A 19,440-nucleotide genomic window follows, 5' to 3' on the forward strand; every position below is an offset into this window, starting at 1 on the left:
TAGGTGGCATCTGGACACTTCTCTTTAGCACGAGTCCAGGGGAACTGGAGATTCAGGGCCAGAGCTGCCTGAGGTATGTTAAGAGAGGGAGCTCTGAGCAGACAAATGCACCCAGGCTTGTTGAAACAGAAAACAATCAGCAACTTGGGAAGATGTCAGCAGGCCAGGTGTCACTGGAAGTTCTAGTGTCATTTGAGGTTCAAAGATCAGAGCTATTTTATTCAGGGACTGAGTAACTCCTGGAGAGTAAGTAAATGAAGTTCTCAAGGAGATCAAATGTCTTGAGCGTCATGCACAGAGAAGAAACTCTGTGTCCAGGGCACCAACATGCAGTCCTGAGTATATTTTTTTAATGTATTAAGTACACCTAAGGTATAAAGAATCATAATCCAGGGCTTCCCTGGTGGCACAGTGGTTAAGAATCGCCTGCTAATGCAGGGGACATGGGTTTGAGCCCTGGTCCGGGAAGATCCCACATGGCGCGGAGCAGTTAAGCTCGTGGGCCACAACTACTGAGCCCGCATGCCACAACTACTGAAGCCTGCACGCCTAGAGCCTGTGCTCCGCAATAAGAGAAGCCACCGCAATGAGAAGCCCGCGCACCACAACGAAGAGAAGCCCCGGCTCGCCGCAACTAGAGAAAGCCCACGAGCAGCAACAAAGACCCAACACAGCCAAAAATAAATTAATTTAAAAAATCATAATCCAGTGAGCACCTGTGTACCCACGACTCAGGTAAAGAAAATCTTATTACCTTTACCCCTGGAGTCCCCAGGATATTCTTCCACAAACCCATTCTCTTTCCTCTCACCTCCAAGGCAAATACTGTGCTGAATTTTGTATCATTCCCTTGCATTTCTTAGTAGATCTCCTACACAGGCTTGAATCTGTAAACAATACATTGCTTCATTCTGTATGTTTTTTAACTTTATATAAGTTGATTCATACAGTATATATTCTTGAGACAATATTATGTTTTTGAGAGTCACCCATATTGTTGCAAGTAGCTACAATCTATGGTTGCAAAGCTTTATATATTTATATTGCATTGTGAATATATCACAGTTTTTTAAAAAATCCATTCTAGTTTTGATGACCTTTGGGCTGCTGTGTTTTCTGTCATGCACACTGCTGCTCTGAACATTCTTGTGCATATCTCCTGGTACAGGTGTACAAGAGTTGCTCTAGGCGTGGAATTTCTGAGTCATGGTGTAGAAACATGTCTATGCTACCAAGATAATTCAAAATTGTTTTCCAAGGTGGATGTTCTCCTTTGGAAAGCTCCCATCATCACTGGCTGTTTTGATGCCCTATATCCTTGCCGGCAGTCTAATTTGTTCAACTTCCTAATTTTTACCAGTCTGGTCGATGTAAAATGGCATTTTCTTGTAGTTTTGTTTACAGGATTGCCGGAGAGACTGAGAATATTTTCATATGTTTATTGGCCATTTGTCTTTCCTCTTCTTGAAGTGGCTATTCTGGGATAACTCTCTGGTGGGGAGTAAGGGCACAGACCTCAGAGCCTGGCCCTCAAGGACAGAAGTCCCAGCCTAGAGTTTAGTTTCTCAGGTATTTCGATGGCTGAGTAGATGCCCTCCTGGCCACCTGCGTCCCACCTTATTCAGTGGCTCTCCCTCAAAACGACTGTCAGGTGGTCTTTATCTCAAGACCAGCTCCACACGGTCTAGTTAAGCAGCAAACACGTGTAGGAGCTCAGGATCCACGCACTTCATGACCCCGCAGTCTGGTAGAGAAAACCGTCAACCTTCCTGCCCCGCCGCCAGCGCCGTGCTGCAGGCTGCTCACACCAAAGATGCTGCTTAGGACTCTCCACTGGACACCCCCGTTATTACACAAGTTCCTTCTGTTATTAGTCTATCCTCATGTGTTATTACCACATGAGACCTTGGGTCAGCAAGTACTGAGCTAGGTGCTAGAGACAGAAACAGGAAAAGACCATCAGGCCCACCACTCAGCCCAGACAGCGGACTGGGCCCTCCGCCCGCAAGGAGCTCTGCACGGGTTTCCCTCCGGCCTCCGCGTAGGCCCCACCCCACACCTCCCAGACTGCTTCCCTCGCGATGAGGTGCAGGATTTGGTGCCCAGGTCTCAGCCTGTGGGGCGCGCATCATGTAACCGCGTCGGGCGGAAGGGGCGGAGCCGAATGGCCGTGACGCTGCGTGGTCGCTTAGCAACGTCCCAATTCGGAGCGATGGAGGCCAACAGCAGCAGGGAGCTCGAAGCCAGGAATTATTTGGAAAAACATCGGATTATGGAGTTGCTGACCTATCTCGCCAGCGCCCTCCTCTTTTTCCGGCCGGGTAAGTGTCTTGACTACCACTCGGCTTTCTGTCCCATACCGAGCAGTCCCCAGAAATTCCCGGTGTAGCCATCCCTTCCCGCCCGCGTCCCGGGGGGCCAGCTTCCTTCCCGGCTACCACTCCCAGCCCCTCCGCATACACTCTCCTGCCTCTCGGCTACTCGAGCCCTTCTGCTGCTAGTTAACGCTGTGGCCTTCAAATTAAGCAAGACTTATTGAACGGCCTCTTTGTGCCTACCACTAGCTGAGTGTGGCGGGACTCTCGCCGGTGGAGGGCTCTCGCCGGTGGGAGAGAGGCTCCGAGGTCCGGTAGCCTGCCTCCTGGCTCCACCCCTTACTACTTTGTGATAGTGGGCAAGAGCCTGAACTTCGGCCTCCTCTTCTGGAAAATGGCGATTATAATAATACCGATCTCATGGCAACGTGGGGAAGATTAAACAAATAATGCATAAATCATCCTTATGCCTGGTAAGCAACAGATGTTTCCAGTGTTATCCCTGCCCTCAAAGAGTCTGTAAGCTGGTAAAAACAACTGATAGGGTAAAAGGAAGGATATTCTTGAGGAGATAGATTTTCCTGACATGTTTTCTATGTCTGATTCCCTTACAAAGTTTGGATCATTTCATAATTTTTGTGTGGTCTGTAAATGTAAAAGTTATGTTAAGGTGAAAGTGACTCGATGTGCTTCTCCCCAGGGTGCAGAATTGTAATTTACTAGTCTCATATGGAGTGTCCAAAATGCCCAAATTGTCCATTTGCCTCTGGGTAAGGAAATATAAAAACCAAATACTCCAATTTTGCCAAAAGCCACCTAACTAATATGATCCTATATAAGGCGATCAGGTTCTCTCTAGTTGTTTTAAAATGATAAACCAGCAAAAACTCTGCAACAATTAAAAATAAATAGAAAATCAAAAAAACAAAGTACAAAGGAATGCACTTTTTTAATGCACTGGGAAAAAGTTGCTATCAAACTAATTTTTAAAAACCTACTTTTTGAAAAAGTGACTAATTACCATCTCTTGCTGGTCTCTGGTACTGTGGTGGTGAAAATAGTCTTTTGCTGTTAGATGCAGACATATATGTAAATGTGTGTGTGTGTGTGTCAAAACTTCAGAAATAGCAGAAGTAAAGCCAATGAATCACCAAAGTAGTAATCAGTAAAGTTTATTTTGCACACACCAAAAAGATAGTTTGAAAGCCAGGAGCACTCAAACCAAAACACGGAATGAGGCTCAGGGGTATATTGTTAAAAAGCAGCTTATATGGTGAGAAGATAGTGACTGTTTATTCTTCACAGTAATTGGTTATAATATTATCGTCATCTTAAATGATAGGGAATTGGTTACTTCATATCAACCTTGGGAAACAGTTTAAATTTTGCTTATTTACAGAGGCAGAAGCAAGAAATGACCCAGGTCAAGTTAGTCTTGCAAAATAAGCTAAATTAAGCTTTGCTTGTGTAACTTAACTGGTTTTGTCTGCCCAGGGAATTTTTCAAGGCTGGTTTCCATTTGGTCTTGATTTTAACAATACCCCCCTGCCCCCTCCTGCTTTTGGTCATTCTCTCCGTGGGTGGAGAGTATGAGCAACCAGTATAGCATTATTCCTGGTTACCACTGTTGATGTAGTCAGGCTGAAGAATCGCATATACACTGTTTGCATTAGTTGAGTCCTTAGGCAGGAGAGCCGTGTAGTCACTATCTTAATTCTTTATATGGTTATTGTTGATTTTGTCCAGTTGTGTGATCCTGATGAATGCTATTTGGCATGCGAGTGGCTGGAGACAGGCATTTAAAACCCTCGAGAGTGTACAACACACTAGAAAGGTTAATATGATAACTATAAGGAAAATAATAACCAAGGATTGAAAAATGGTCCAGAGCAGAGATTCCCAGGACCCAAGATTTAACCAGAGATTCCCAGGACCCAAGATTTAACCAGCAGTTTTTAAGTTTTACCTTTCTAAGTGAACCGACAATTTTTTTGGATTAATGTGCCATTAGGTTTCAGTTTTTAAAGGTTATTTACATAGGCACAACCTGGTGTGTTAGCAATCACGTATCCTCATGATTCCTCAAGACAGAATGAAGGGAGGATGTTGTATTTTAGGAGACCGCGCTGCAGGTGAGCTTCCAACTAAATGAGGTGTCTGTGTGCTGTGAGCAATCAGGTAATTTAACAAGAGGCATTTCTAGGGAAACAAAAGAAAAACAAAGGCTAATAGTTTGAGCAAATTATAAATTCAGTTTCTGAGTTTGGAGAGCAGCCATTTGAGAAAATGTGTAGATTTGAGTTTGAAGCATCTCCAGATGGTGGAATGAGGATGGCAGTGACAATCTAATGGATTTTCCTGGCTTGCAGTTTGAATGTGTCTGGCGAGCTTCTGAGTGGCCATGTAAAAACAAGCATGCAGATTGCCCGCTCGTGAGCTGTTGTGATTTCTCTGAGGTTTATGTCAAGTTGTCCAGCTTTAATTTGTATGGCTTTGGGAAAAGGGCAGTTGAGTTTCATAGTGATTTGGAGTCAAAAGAGTGGGAGAAAATTGGAAATATTACTTTGGCGAGTTCTAGTCAAATACTGGAAGAAACTAGAAGAATTCAGGATCCAGTCCAGTTTACACGTAGAAAACAAAACCTCAAAGAGGGTTAACAGTACTAAAATCTGATATCTACAAACCTGTATTACTAAAACATAATTTTTCTTTCTATAATCATCCCGACTGTTACAAAGGATAACTGGTAGGAGAAATTTGTTTGCAAATTAAGTCTAGTTTCAATAAACTTGATCTGATTATTTACGTAAGTGCATTAAGAACAGTGATTTTATCGACTGCTTTTTTTTCTATTTCAAATGCTTGAACCGCACATTTTTATTTCAGATTGAACCAGGAAATACATGAGTTTAGTTTTATTTTTTGAATTTTATTTTTTTATACAGCAGGTTCTTATTAGTCATCAGTTTTATACACATCAGTGTATACATGTCAATCCCAGTCGCCCAATTCATCACACCACCACCACCGCCACCCCGCCGCTTTCCCCCCTTGGTGTCCATACGTTTTTTCTCTACCTCTGTGTCTCAATTCCTGCCCTGCTAACTGGTTCATCTGTACCATTTTTCTAGGTTCCACGTATATGCGTTAATATACGATATTTGTTTTTCTCTTTCTGACTTACTTCACTCTGTATGACAGACTCTAGGTCCATCCACGTCTCAACAAATGACCCAATTTCGTTCCTTTTTATGGCTGAGGAATATTCCACTGTATATATGTACCACATCTTCTTTATCCATTCGTCTGTATCGATGGGCATTTAGGTTGCTTCCATGACCTGGCTATTGTAAATAGTGATGCAGTGGACACTGGGGTGCATGTGTCTTTCTGAATTATGGTTTTCTCTGGGTATATGCCCAGTAGTGGGATTGCTGGATCATATAAGTAATTCTATTTTTATTTTTTTAAGGAACCTCCATAGTGGCTGTATCAATTTACATTCCCACCGACAGTGCAAGAGGGTTCCCTTTTCTCCACACTCTCTCCAGCATTTGTTGCTTGTAGATTTTCTGATGATGCCCATTTTAATTGGTGTGAGGTGATACCTCCTTGTACTTTTGATTTACATTTCTCTAATAATTAGTGATGTTGAGCAGCTTTTCATGTGCTTCTTGGCCATTTGTATGTCTTCTTTGGAGAAATCTCTATTTAGGTCTTCTGCCCATTTTTGGATTGGGCTGTTTGTTTTTTTAATATTGAGCTGCATGAGCTGTTTATATACTTTGGAGATTAATCCTTTGTCCATTGATTCGTTTGCAAATATTTTCTCCCATTCTGAGGGTTGTCTTTTTGTCTTGTTTATAGTTTCCTTTGCTGTACAAAAGCTTTTAAGTTTCATTAGGTCCCATTTGTTTATTTTTGTTTTTATTTCCATTACGCTAGGAGGTGGGTCATGCAGGCTTCCCTGGTGGCACAGTGGTTGAGAGTCCGCCTGCCGATGCAGGGGACACGGGTTCGTGCCCCGGTCCGGGAAGATCCCACATGCCGCGGAGTGGCTGGGCCCGTGAGCCATGGCCACTGAACCTGCGCGTCTGGAGCCTGTGCTCCGCAACGGGAGAGGCCACAACAGTGAGAGGCCCGTGTACCACCAAAAAATTAAAAAAAAGATTTTGCTGTGATTTATGTCAAAGGGTGTTCTTCCTGTGTTTTCCTCTAAGAGTTTAATGGTGTCTGGCCTTACATTTAGGTCTTTAATCCATTTTGAGTTTATTTTTGTGTATGGTGTTAGGGAGTGTTCTAATTTCATTCTTTTACATGTAGCTGTCCAGTTTTCCCAGCACCACTTATTGAAGAGACTGTCGTTTCTCCATTGTATATCCTTGCTTCCTTTGTCATAGGTTAGTTGACCATAGGTGCATGGGTTTATCTCTGGGCTTTCTATCTTGTTCCACTGATCTATGTTTCTGTTTTTGTGCCAGTACCATATTGTCTTGATTACTGTAGCTTTGTAGTATAGTCTGAAGTCAGGGAGTCTGATTCCTCCAGCTCCATTGTTTTCCCTCAAGACTGCTTTGGCTATTCGGGGTCTTTTGTGTCTCCATACAAATTTTAAGATTGTTTTGCTCTAGTTCCGTAAAAAATGCCATTGGTAACTTGATGGGGATTGCATTGAATCTGTAGATTGCTTTGGGTAGTAGAGTCATTTTCACAATATTGATTCTTCCAATCCAAGAACGTGGTATATATCTCCATCTGTTGGTATGATCTTTAATTTCTTTCATCAGTGTCTTATAGTTTTCTGCATACAGGTCTTTTGTCTCCCTAGGTAGGTTTATTCCTAGGTATTTTATTCTTTTTGTTGCAGTGGTAAATGGGAGTGTTTCCTTAATTTCTCTTTCAGATTTTTCATCATTAGTGTATAGGAATGCAAGAGAATTCTGTGCATTAATTTTGTATCCTGCAACTTTACCATATTCATTGATTAGTTCTAGTAGTTTCCTGGTGGCATCTTTACGATTCTCTATGTATAGTATCATGTCATCTGCAAACAGTGACAGTTTTACTTCTTCTTTTCCAATTTGTATTCCTTTTATTTCTTTTTCTTCTCTGATTGCCGTGGCTAGGACTTCCAAAACTATGTTGAATAATAGTGGTGAGAGTGGACATTCTTGTCTTGTTCCTGATCTTGGAGGAAATGCTTTCAGGTTTTCACCATTGAGAATGATGTTTGCTGTGGGTTTGTCATATATGGCCTTTACTATGTTGAGGTATGCCCACTTTCTGGAGAGTTTTTATCATAAATGGGTGTTGAATTTTGTCAAAAGCTTGTTCTGCATGTATTGAGATGATCATATGGTTTTTATTCTTCAGTTTGTTAAAATAGTGTATCACATTGATTGATCTGCGTATATTGAAGAATCCTTGCATCCCTGGGATAAATTCCACTTGACCATGGTGTATGATCTTTTTAATGTGTTGTTGGATTCTGTTTGCTAGTATTTTGTTGAGGATTTTTGCATCTATATTCATCAATGATATTGGTCTGTAATTTTCTTTTTTTGTATATCTTTGTCTGGTTTTGGTATCAGGGTGATGGTGGCCTCATAGAATGAGTTTGGGAGTGTTCCCTCCTCTGCAGTTTTTTGGAAGATTTTGAGAAGGATGGGTGTTAGCTCTTCCCTAAATGTTTGATAGAATTCACCTGTGAAGCCATCTGGTCCTGGGCTTTTGTTTGTTGGAAGATTTTTAATCACAGTTTCAATTTCATTACTTGTGATTGGTCTGTTCATATTTTCTGTTTCTTCCTGGTTCAGTCTTGGAAGGTTATACCTTTCTAAGAATCTGTCCACTTCTTCCAGGTTGTCCATTTTATTGGCATAGAGTTGCTTGTAGTAGTCTCTTAGGATGCTTTGTATCTCTGCGGTGTCTGTTGTAACTTCTCCTTTTTCATTTCTAATTTTATTGATTTGAGTCCTCTCCCTGTTTTTCTTGATGAGTCTGGCTAATCAATTTTGTTTATCTTCTCAAAGGACCAGCTTTTAGTTTTATTGATCTTTGCTATTGTTTTCTTTGTTTCTATTTCATTTATTTCTGCTCTGATCTTTATGATTTCTTTCCTTCTGCTAACTTTGGGTTTTGTTTGTTCTTCTTTTTCTAGTTCCTTTAGCTGTAAGGTTAGATTGTTTATTTGAGATTTTTCTTGTTTCTTTAGGTGGTAGGCTTCTGTAGCTATAAACTTCTCTCTTAGAACTGCTTTTGTTGCATCCCATACGTTTTGGATCGTCGTGTTTTCATTGTCATTTTTCTTAGGTATTTTTTGATTTCCTCTTTGATTTCTTCAGTGGTCTCTTGGTTATTTAGTAACATATTGTTTAGCCTCCATGTGTTTGTGTTTTTTACGTTTTTTTCCTGTAATTCATTTCTAATCTCATAGCGTTGTGGTCAGAAGAGATGCTTGATATGATTTCAGTTTTCTTAAATTTACTGAGGCTTGATTTGTGACCCATGATGTGATCTATCCTGGAGAACGTTCCATGCACACTTGAGAAGAAAGTGTAATCTGCTGTTTTGGGATGGAATGTCCTATAAATATCAATTAAATCTATCTGGTCTACTGTGTCATTTAAAGCTTCTGTTTCCTTATTTATGTTCAGTTTGGATGATCTGTCCATTGGTGTAAGTGAGGTGTTAAAGTCTCCCACTATTACTGTGTTACTGTCGATTTCCTCTTTTAGAGCTGTTAGCAGTTGCCTTATGTATTGAGGTGCTCCTATGTTGGGTGCATATATATTTATAATTGTTATCTCTTTTTCTTGGACTGATCCCTTGACCATTATGTAGTGTCCTTCCTTGTCTCTTATAACATTCTTTATTTTAAAGTCTATTTAATCTGATATGAGTATTGCTACTCCAGCTTTCTTTTGATTTCCATTTGCATGGAATATCATTTTCCATCCCCTCACTTTCAGTCTGTATGTGTCCCTAGGTCTGAAGTGAATCTCTTGTAGACAGCATATATATGGGTCTTGTTTTTGTATCCATTCAGCGAGCCTGTGTCTTTTGGTTGGAGCATTTAATCCATTCATGTTTAAGGTAATTATCAATATGTATGTTGCTATGGCCATTTTCTTAATTGTTTTGGGTTTGTTTTTGTAGGTCCTTTTCTTCTCTTGTGTTTCCCACTTAGAGAAATTTCTTTAGCATTTGTTGTAGAGCTGGTTTGGTGGTGGTGAATTCTCTTAGCTTTTGCTTGTCTGTAAAGCTTTTGACTTCTCCATCGAATCTGAATGAGATCCTTGCCGGGTAGAGTAATCTTGGTTGTAGGTTCTTCCCTTTCATCACTGTAAGTATATCATGCCACTCCCTTATGGCTTGTAGAGTTTCTGCTGAGAAATCAGCTGTTAACCTTATGGGAGTTCCCTTGTATGTTATTTGTCGTTTTTCCCTTGCTGCTTTCAATAATTTTTCTTTGTCTTTAATTTTTGCCAATTTGATTACTATGTGTCTCGGTGTGTTTCTGCTTGGGTTTATCCTGTATGCAACTCTCTGTGCTTCCTGGACGTGGGTGGCTATTTCCTTTCCCATATTATATTGTTTATTTGAGATTTTTCTTGTTTCTTGAGGTAGACTTGTATAGCTATAAACTTCCCTCTTAGAACTGCTTTTGCTGCATCCCATACGTTTTGGATCGTCGTTTTTTCATTGTCATTTGTCTTAGGTATTTTTTGATTTCCTCAAAAAATACCTTCCCATGTTAGGGAAGTTTTCGACTCTAATCTCTTCAAGTAGTTTCTCAGGTCCTTTCTCTCTCTCTTCTCCTTCTGGGACCCGTATAATGCGAATGTTGTTGTGTTTAATGTTGTCCCAGAGGTCTCTTAGGCTGTCTTCATGTCTTTTCATTCTTTTTTCTGTTCCACAGCAGTGAATTCCACCATTCTGTCTTCCAGGTCACTTATCCGTTTTTCTGCCTCAGTTATTCTGCTGTTGATTACTTGTAGTGTAGTTTTCATTTCAGTTATTGTATTGTTCATCTCTGTTTGTTTTTTAATTCTTCTAGGTCTTTGTTAAACATTTCTTGCATCTTCTTGATCTTTGCCTCCCTTCTTTTTCCAGGGTCCTGGATCATCTTCACTATCATTAATCTGAATTCTTTTCCTGGAAAGTTGCCTATCTCCACTTCATTTAGTTGTTTTTCTGGCGTTTTATCTTGTTCCTTCATCTGGTACATAGCCCTCTGCCTTTTCATCTTGTCTGTATTTCTGTGAATGTGGTTTTTGTTTCACAGGCTGCAGGATTGTCATTCTTCTTACTTCTGCTGTCTGCCCTCTGGTAGATGAGGTTATCTAAGAGGCTTGTATGTACTCTTTTAAATCTGCTTTGCTGGCGCTTTTCATAAGGAATCTCAGATTAGACTTTTAAAGTCTCTTTAGGCTAAGAAGCCAAGCCAAGAACTTGTCCATTGTTTCCATTGTGCAAATATATATATTGTCATGAAAAATAAGAATATTTAGTAAGAGTTTCAAAATTCTGGAGGAATCAGGTAGGGAGAAAAAGATTAATGTTTCAACCTTTGTTGCAAATATATACTTCACCAAATTGCAATAAGTTATAGAAAGCTTAAAAGAGAGGAGAAAAGAGGCCTCTTTAAATCTGGAAAACAAAACATTAAAGAACCAGCAATGTTTTAAATTAAATCATAAAAATTAAAATCATCATCAGTTCATTCAGTCTTACATAATTAATTCTTATTTTGCTTGATCTTGGTAGGCAGCTTTTTTTTTTTTTTTTTTTTTGCGGTACACGGGCCTCTCACCACTATGGCCTCTCCCATTGCAGAGCAGGCATAGCCGCACCGCGGCACGTGGGATCCTCCCAGACCAGGGCACGAACCCGTGTCCACTGCATCGGCAGGCGGACTCTAAACCACTGCGCCACCAGGGAAGCCTGGTAGGCAGCTTTATGAATCAGTTTTCCACTCGAGTTCTAGAAATTCTTACCCAGTTCAATAATACGATTTTATAATTATCAGAAACCTTTACTTTTCAGAGTCTTTTCCATGAATCTTCTTGAAGATGAAGCACTTTTTAGGAACATTTTTGTGAAAGCATAACAGTAAAACAATAACTGTCTGTGAGTGGCAAAGGCCCTAAAAATAGTCATGGTTAAAGATCTGGTAAGGGCTTCCCTGGTGGCGCAGTGGTTGAGAGTCCACCTGCCGATGCAGGGGACACAGGTTTATGCCCCGGTCTGGGAAGATCCCACATGCCGCAGAGTGGCTGGGCCTGTGAGCCATGACCACTGAGCCTGTGTGTCCAGAGCCTGTGCTCCACAACGGGAGAGGCCACAACAGTGAGAGGCCCGCGTATCGCAAAAAAAAAAAAAAAAAAAAAAAAATCTGGTAAGTGTTCACATACACACACCAAAAATGATGCAGTTGACAAGGAAATTTGGTTACTTTTATGATATATAATGTTTTAAGATAATAGCTGGAATTATGACTGATAACATTATGCCAGGATATAGATTTTTAAGAATTTCATATAATTTCTGAATCACTTATTTTAATGATATATATCTCTTATAAATATCACCTAAGAAGGTTAAATATTGCTTTTTATTTGATGATGTTTCCCATGCAGTCTAATATATCAAATAAGCCTAGGTAAATTAATATTTCTCTTTTAGCTTCATTCAGGATTTGATTTGGGAAGTTTGTTTAAAATGTCAAAACACTGAAAATATGTGATCAAATAGAATCACAGGTCACTGTGAAACAATACTCAGTTATCCATTCAACCAAAGTGACAAAAGATTTCAAAGGCAAATCCAGAAAGTTATATAGTTGTAAAAAACCAAACAAACAAAAATTAGCCCTTTTAATTCGATGAGTCAGGTTTTTTTTTCTACATAGTCAAAGACCTGATAATGACAACGTGAAGCACAGTAAATTATTTTCATAAGACGTACATCTTTTTTAAATTTTTGGCTGCATTGGGTCTTCATTGCTGCTTATAGGCTTTCTCTAGTTGCGGCGAGCGGGGGCTACTCTTCATTGTGGTGCATGGGCTTCTCATCGCAGTGGCTTCTCTTGTTGCGGAGCACAGGCTCTAGGCCTGCGGGCTTCAGTAGTTGTGGCACATGGGCTCAGTAGTTGTGGCTCGCGGGCTCTAGAGCACAGGCTCAGTAGTTGTGGTGCACAGGCTTAGTTGCTCCGCCGCACGTGGTATATTCCCAGACCAGGGCTCAAACCCATGTCCCCTGCATTGGCAGGCGGATTCTTAACAACTGCGCCACCAGGAAAGCCCAGGACGTACATTTTTGTTTCCTAGGCAGATTACATTAAAGGTAAAGACAAACCTTTGTTCACCATTTCTTTTCTTTAAAGATTTTATTTATTATTTATTTATTTTTGTCTGCGACGGGTCTTAGTTGTGGCACGAGGGATCTTCATTGTGGCGCATGGGCTTCTCTCTAGTTGTGGCACGTGGGTTTTTTCTCTCTAGTTGTGGCACGCAGGCTCCAGAGCCTGTGAAATTGTGAAGAAGGAGAAGAAATTCATTTGAGTTTTGCTGATGTGGTTCAGACTGCAAATGTTACAGCCACAGTGCATAAGTGCTTAGTTAAGATGGAAAAGGCATTAAATTTGTACAGTAAGATATTTTGAGACCACGTTCATATAACTTTTATTATGGTAAATCATTATAATTGATTTTATTATTGTTAATTTCTTACTATGCCTAATTTATAAATTAAACTTTATCATGTGGTTTCAGGCATTACAGAGGGTATTGGAATGTATTCTCCATGGATAAGGGGGAGCTACTGTATATCCATTTCTCTTTTTTTTTTTAAGTAGCTTTTCTTTTATTTACTTATTTTTTAAAAGGTTTTTTTGTTTGTTTGTTTTTGTTTGGCTGTGTTGGGTCTTTGTTGCAGCACGCTGGCTTTCTCTAGTTGTGATGAGCAGGGGCTACTGTTGGCTGCGGTGCACGGGCTTCTCATTGCGGTGGCTTCTCTTGTTGCGGAGCACAGGCTCTAGGCATGCAGGCTTCAGTAGCTGTGGCACGTGGGCTCAGTAGTTGTGGCTCATGGGCTCTATAGCATGGGCTCTATAGCACAGGCTCAGTAGCTGTGGCTTACGGGCTTAGTTGCTCATGGCATGTGGGATCTTCCTGGACCAGGGCTCGAACCCATGTCCCCTACATTGGCAGGCGGATTCTTAACCACTGCACCACCAGGGAAGTCCCTGTATATCCATTTCTAATATGTTCCATATTACTCACTATTGTATGATTGATGCTCAGGAAGAAACACTATCTTTATCTTGGGTCTTTGCAAAGCTCCTGGCATTATGATATGTATCTCAGTTTGAAAACTTTGGAATTGTAAGGGAGTTATGGAAAATAAGACTACACAGTGTGGTTGGGCTATTACTGTTGTGAGAAAACGTCCACAATCCCACATCCTTGATCCCTAAATTCTAGAAGCTCTGAAACCCAACAGATTTTCATAACTCATTTAGCAGCCAAATTTGACATAATCTGAAGTCATTTGGTAGGAAAATCTGGCCTTTTCTAGGGTATATTGGGAAATATAGCCCCTGGCTGGGCAGCCCTTCCCAGTGGTAATTCTATGCTGTGGAAGGAGGGAGTATTTATTTTTAGGGGATGACTTTAAAGAAGTCAGAAGTTTTTTTAAGGAGGCAGTAGTAGTCACCCAGGTGAGAACTACTGCTGTGGCAGTGGTGGGGATCAGATGACTTTGAGAGCTACTGAGGAGAAAGACTCTGGAAAGATTGTCATGACTGACTAGGTTTGGGTGTCGCAGGTGCTTCCCATGTTTGAGTTAGTTGAGTGTGGTAGAATCTCGGAGCTGTGGAAGCACACTGACTGGGTTCAACTGGCTGTGTGGCCTTGAGCAAGTGACTGTTGTGAGGAGAAAATCAAGTAAGCCAAAGAAAATGTTTATCATAGTACGAGGCACATAGTAAGGGCTCAATAAATACTAGCTATTAGTATTACAACTTAGAAATTGAAGTTTGTCTGCCTTGAAGAACTGATGGTCATTATCAGCTGACATTTATGTAACTTCAGTGGTTAGTGCCATTTGGCTCTTCCCTTCATGTTTAAAAAAATTTATATCTTTATATACTTATGTTGTAAGCATTTTCAAAACATTTTTAGAAGCAGGTGGAGTATAAATTATAGATTCCAAATATAGACATTATAGCACCTCACGTAGTCTGAAGGATATACAGCAACAAATCTTCATCAAAGTAACATACCAAGTTCCATTAGCATTATTTACATATTCTAGCCTTAAAAAGAAATGTAGTGAGTTGAAATCAAACTTGGACATTTTTCTCCTTCTAATTTTGTTATACAGTTCAGAAAGAAATGACAGAAGACTACATACATGATGTGATTGCCTTAGTAACCTATCTGCTATAATGTATTAAAAGTTGCACAAAAAGGCACTGTATTAGATTAAAAGTCTGCCTACTTCTAGTTTCAACACATAAATTCCAAGGAGTGAAATACACGGAGGAGAAACCTATATGATTAAGAGAGACTTAAAAACATAACCTATCACAATGTGTGGACTCTGTTTGATTACTGATTTTTAAAGAGTGTTTACAATTTATGACATTTGTGAGACAACTAGAAATTTGAATAATGCCTGGCTATTTGAGAATATTAAGAATTTTGTTAGATGTGTAAATTGTATCACGATGACAGTATTGTGGTAACATAAAAAAGAAAAAGGAGTCCCCTCTTCAACAAATGGTGTTGGGAAGACTGAATAACCACATGCAGAAAAAGAAAACTGGACCCCTGTCTAACACCATTCACAAAAATTAACTCGAAATGGATTAAAGACTTAAACATAAGACCTGCTACTGTGAAATTCCTAGAAGAAAACACAGGGAAGAAGCTCCTTGACATTGGTCTTGTCAGTGATTTTTGGATATGACCCCAAAAGCACAAATAACAAAAGCAAATATCAACAAGTGAGACTAAATTAAACTTAAAAACTTCTGCACAGCAAAAGAAACAATCAGCAAAATGAAAAGGCAGTCTATGGAATGGTAAAGAAATATTTGCAAATCATATATATGATAAAGGGCTAATATCCAAAATAAATGAAGAACCCATATAACTCAATGACAAAAAACCAATTTGATTAAAAATGGGCAGAGGAACTAAATAGATATTTTTCCTAAGAAGACATCCAAATGGCAACACGTACATGAAAAGATGCTCTATATCACAAATCATCAGGGGAATGAAAATTAAAACCACAATGGGATATCAAGTTACACCTGTTAGAACAGCTGTCATGGGTGGACCTTGAGGACATTGTGATAAGTGAAATAAGTCAAAGAGAGAAAGACAAATACTGTGTGATATCACTTACATGTGGAATCTAAAAAAGTCAAACTCCTAAAAACAGAGTAGAATGGTGGTTACCAGAGGCTGGGGGATGCAGGATAGGAGAGATGTTGTTTAAGGGTAAAAATTTGCAACTAGTAGATAACTAAGTCCTGGAGATCTAATGCACAGCATAGTGATTACAGAGAACAATGCTGTATTGTAAACATCAAACTTGCTAAGAGACTAGATCTTAATTATTCCCACTGCAAAAAAGCCATGATCATTATGTGATGTGATGGAACTATTAGCTAGCACTGCAGTGGCAATCATACCGCAGTATAAAGGTACCAAACCAACACATTGCACACCTTAAACTTACACAATTTTATGTCAGTTATAGCTCAACAAAAAAGAGAAAAGGGGGTCCTTATCTTTTAGAGATGCACACTGAAACATTCAGTAATGAAATGTGATTGCTGTGATTTACTTCAGAATAATACAGGAAGAGGGGACCTAGGTGGGATCATGGTGAAATAAGACCAGCCACAAAACTGAACAGTTGAAGTTGGTGATGAGTTCATTATACTTTTCTGTCTACTTTTATTATATGTATGAAATTCTCAGTGACAGTTTTTAAAAGACTTTTAAAATACACACACACACACACACACACACACACACAATCCTACTAAGTCCTAGGATTGAAGTACAGTGATGGAGCAGTGGAACATTCATCATCTAAGCCATACCATTTTTACTTCTTTTATTACCGTAACTAACCTGCCTTATTTCTGAAAAGTGGATTGATCTTGATTTTTCATTTTTCACATTGTTTAGATGAAAGCCTGTTTATCCAAAATACTGTCCTTATGTTAGGAATGAACATTTATGCTTCCTAATTGGAGGACTATATTAATCTAAATGTTTTTTTAAAATCTATTTTTTCCTTCTTTTAGCTGGCCTTTTCTCCTGCATCATGTTTTCCATTTTGAGGGTTTTCAACTTTGTCCATAAATTAAGAGTCACCTGAGGAGCTTTTTTGAAAAATGCGTAGATCCAATCTCTGGACATTTTTATTCAGTCATCCAGAGTAGAGCACTTTTGTATATAATTATTTAATTGTTTATTGTCTTGCCTTTCCTGTAAGCAAGGCCTATATTCCCAGTGCCTTGTACAGTACTTCAAATATAGGTATTTAATAATTGTTACATGACTGCTTCCATTTGTGACATATTTTAATTTCATATCAGAAAGAATTGGAACTATTCTTTTACAGAAAAACCAAGAGAGTATTTAATATCTATATTGGAACGGCTGAGAACTGCCAAAGTATCAGGCGTGGCTTTCCCTTTCTTTATGGATAACTCTAACATTGCAGCCATGTTTCAGATGCTGGACTCCTCGAATAAAGGATCCATATCATTTATACAGTATAAAGAAGGTCAGTATCTTCTACAAATTGAGGTAATAATTTGTGGTCATTCCATAAATTTCCCTAGCTGAAACTAATTCTCACTTTAAAAATTTTCCTTTCTTCTTATTCTCATAGCCCTAAAAACCCTGGGTCTGTGTACTGCAGATGAAGTTTTAAAAGATGATGGACATGGAATAACTTGTGAAAAATTCATGTGTGAAGTGTAAGTTTATTTTTAAGTGACTAATATTTAAATAACGTGGCATGATTTTGAAGTACAATTAATACATTTTAAAACAAAGGTTCCTACCTTCTGATAGAAACATTTCATTCCCCTGAAACTTTCAGCTGACTAGAAAGTGAGGACAGGCAGGGCTGACAGTACTCTCTAAGCCTGGGGGGAGGGGAGGGAGAGGATGCTGGGGTTAGGAGGATCCAGAGGCAGCTTCCTTCTTTTCTCAATGGGAAACCCCAGCAATTCTCAAAGAATGAGGTAGAGAAGCGCCGATCTGCTAGAAAAACTAACAGAAAAGCTTTAAGCTCAATATACTAGTTGGAAAATCTCTGTATATAGAGTAATAAAATTTCTCTCAAAATAATTCCTAAAAATGATTTCGTAAATGTTTATCAATAGTACAGGCTGCATGCCAGCCTGACAGTTTCGGGTTTGAGGTATTACAGCATGAAAAGTACTAACTAAATGCTAAGTCAGAAAAAAAAAAAAAAACAAAAACCGAGGGAATAAAACTTGATAGTTCTGGAAGCCTCTAGCTAATCTAGTTCAGTTTGTTTAAAAGTTTTATTTAACATAATCCAAGGCCAAGGAGAAGTTAGAAGAAAAAAGAAAGTTTAAGATTCTCATCTCATCATTAGTTACATAAATATTCAACAAAAAATGTTTAATTACATTACCTACCCCAGAGAATGATGGTAGCACAGTGCTGTAGCTGAAATGTTTCATCCACAAAGCAGAGGTTGCCCACTGTCACATGGAATGGAACTAGGAAGTATTCTGAATGGAAAGACATTTGTAGAAAATGAGAGCAATCCTATTTCAGTCACTATCTCATAATATGTTTTCTTACGGGAAATACAGTGAATTTCCAAACTAGATACAGGAACTTCAGTTATAAACATTTTATTTTATTTTTTAACATCTTTACTGGAGTATAATTGGTTTACAATGGTGTGTTAGTTTCTGCTGTATAACAAAGTGAATCAGCTATACATATACATATATCCCCATACCTCCTCCCTCTTGCATCTCCCTCCCACCCCTCTAGGTGGTCACAAAGCACCAAGCTGATCTCCCTGTGCTATGCAGCTGCTTCCTACTAGCTATCTATTTTACGTTTGGTAGTGTATATATGTCCATGCCACTCTCTCACTTTGTCCCAGTTTACCCTTCCCCCTCCCCGTGTCCTCAAGTCCAATCTCTACGTCTGAGTCTTTATTTCTGTCCTGTCCCTAGGTTCTTTAGAATCTTTTTTTTTTTCTTTAGAAAAACCGTATGTGTTAGCATACGGTATTTGTTTTTCTCTTTCTGACTTACTTCACTCTGTGTGACAGATGCTAGGTCCGTCCACCTGACTACAAATAATTCAATTTCGTTTCTTTTTATGGCTGAGTAATATTCCATTGTGTATATGTGCCACATCTTCTTTATCCATTCATCTATCGATGGACACTTAGATTGCTTCCATGTCCTGGCTATTGTAAATAGAGCTGCAATGAACATTGTGGTACATTACTCTTTTTGAATTATGGTTTTCTTAGGGTATATGCCCAGTAGTGGGATTGCTGGATTGTATGGTAGTTCTATTTTTAGTTTTTTAAGGAACCTCCATACTGTTCTTCATAGTGGCTGTATCAATTTACCTTCCCACCAACAGCGCAAGAGGGTTCCCTTTTCTCCACACCCTCTCCAGGATTTATTGTTTGTAGATTTTTTGATGATGGCCATTCTGACTGGTGTGAGGTGATACCTCATTGTAGTTTTGTGTTTTTTTAAAAAATTTTTTTTTGTGGTATGCGGGCCTCTCACTGTTGTGGGCTCTCCCGTTGCGGAGCACAGGCTCCGGACGCACAGGCTCAGTGGCCATGGCTAACGGACCCAGCCACTCCACGGCATGTGGGATCTTCCCGGACTGGGGCACGAACCTGTGTCCCCTGCATCGGCAGGTGGACTCTCAACCACTGCGCCACCAGGGAAGCCCCTCATTGTAGTTTTGACTTGCATTTCTCTAATGATTAGTGATGCTGAGCATCCTTTCATGTGTTTGTTGGCAATCTGTATATCTTCTTTGGAGAAATGTCTATTTAGGTCTTCTGCCCA

General features: G+C 39.5%; 1 protein-coding gene across 7 annotated transcripts in view; it reads left to right on the plus strand.

Annotated features, from left to right (window-relative positions):
• The first annotated feature begins 2,004 nt into the window (after nucleotides 1–2,004).
• The window catches only part of PUS7 (pseudouridine synthase 7), a 105,127-nt gene continuing 87,691 nt past the window's right edge, over nucleotides 2,005–19,440 (plus strand). For 3 of the 7 annotated variants that reach the window (XM_029233641.1, XM_029233642.1, XM_029233644.1), the window contains exons 1-3: nucleotides 2,005–2,321; nucleotides 16,968–17,132; nucleotides 17,241–17,328. In XM_029233641.1, coding sequence (XP_029089474.1) covers nucleotides 2,165–2,321; nucleotides 16,968–17,132; nucleotides 17,241–17,328 — 410 coding nt within the window. In that variant the 5' untranslated portion in view covers nucleotides 2,005–2,164. The remainder of the gene's footprint in view (nucleotides 2,322–16,967; nucleotides 17,133–17,240; nucleotides 17,329–19,440) is intronic. The other 4 variants (XR_003795240.1, XM_029233636.1, XM_029233643.1 and 1 more) reach the window with 3 other exon arrangements.

The sequence above is a fragment of the Monodon monoceros genome, unplaced genomic scaffold, assembly GCF_005190385.1.
Source record: "Monodon monoceros isolate NGI ecotype Baffin Bay Population unplaced genomic scaffold, NGI_Narwhal_1 Super_Scaffold_2, whole genome shotgun sequence".
Classification (NCBI taxonomy): Eukaryota; Metazoa; Chordata; class Mammalia; order Artiodactyla; family Monodontidae; genus Monodon; species Monodon monoceros.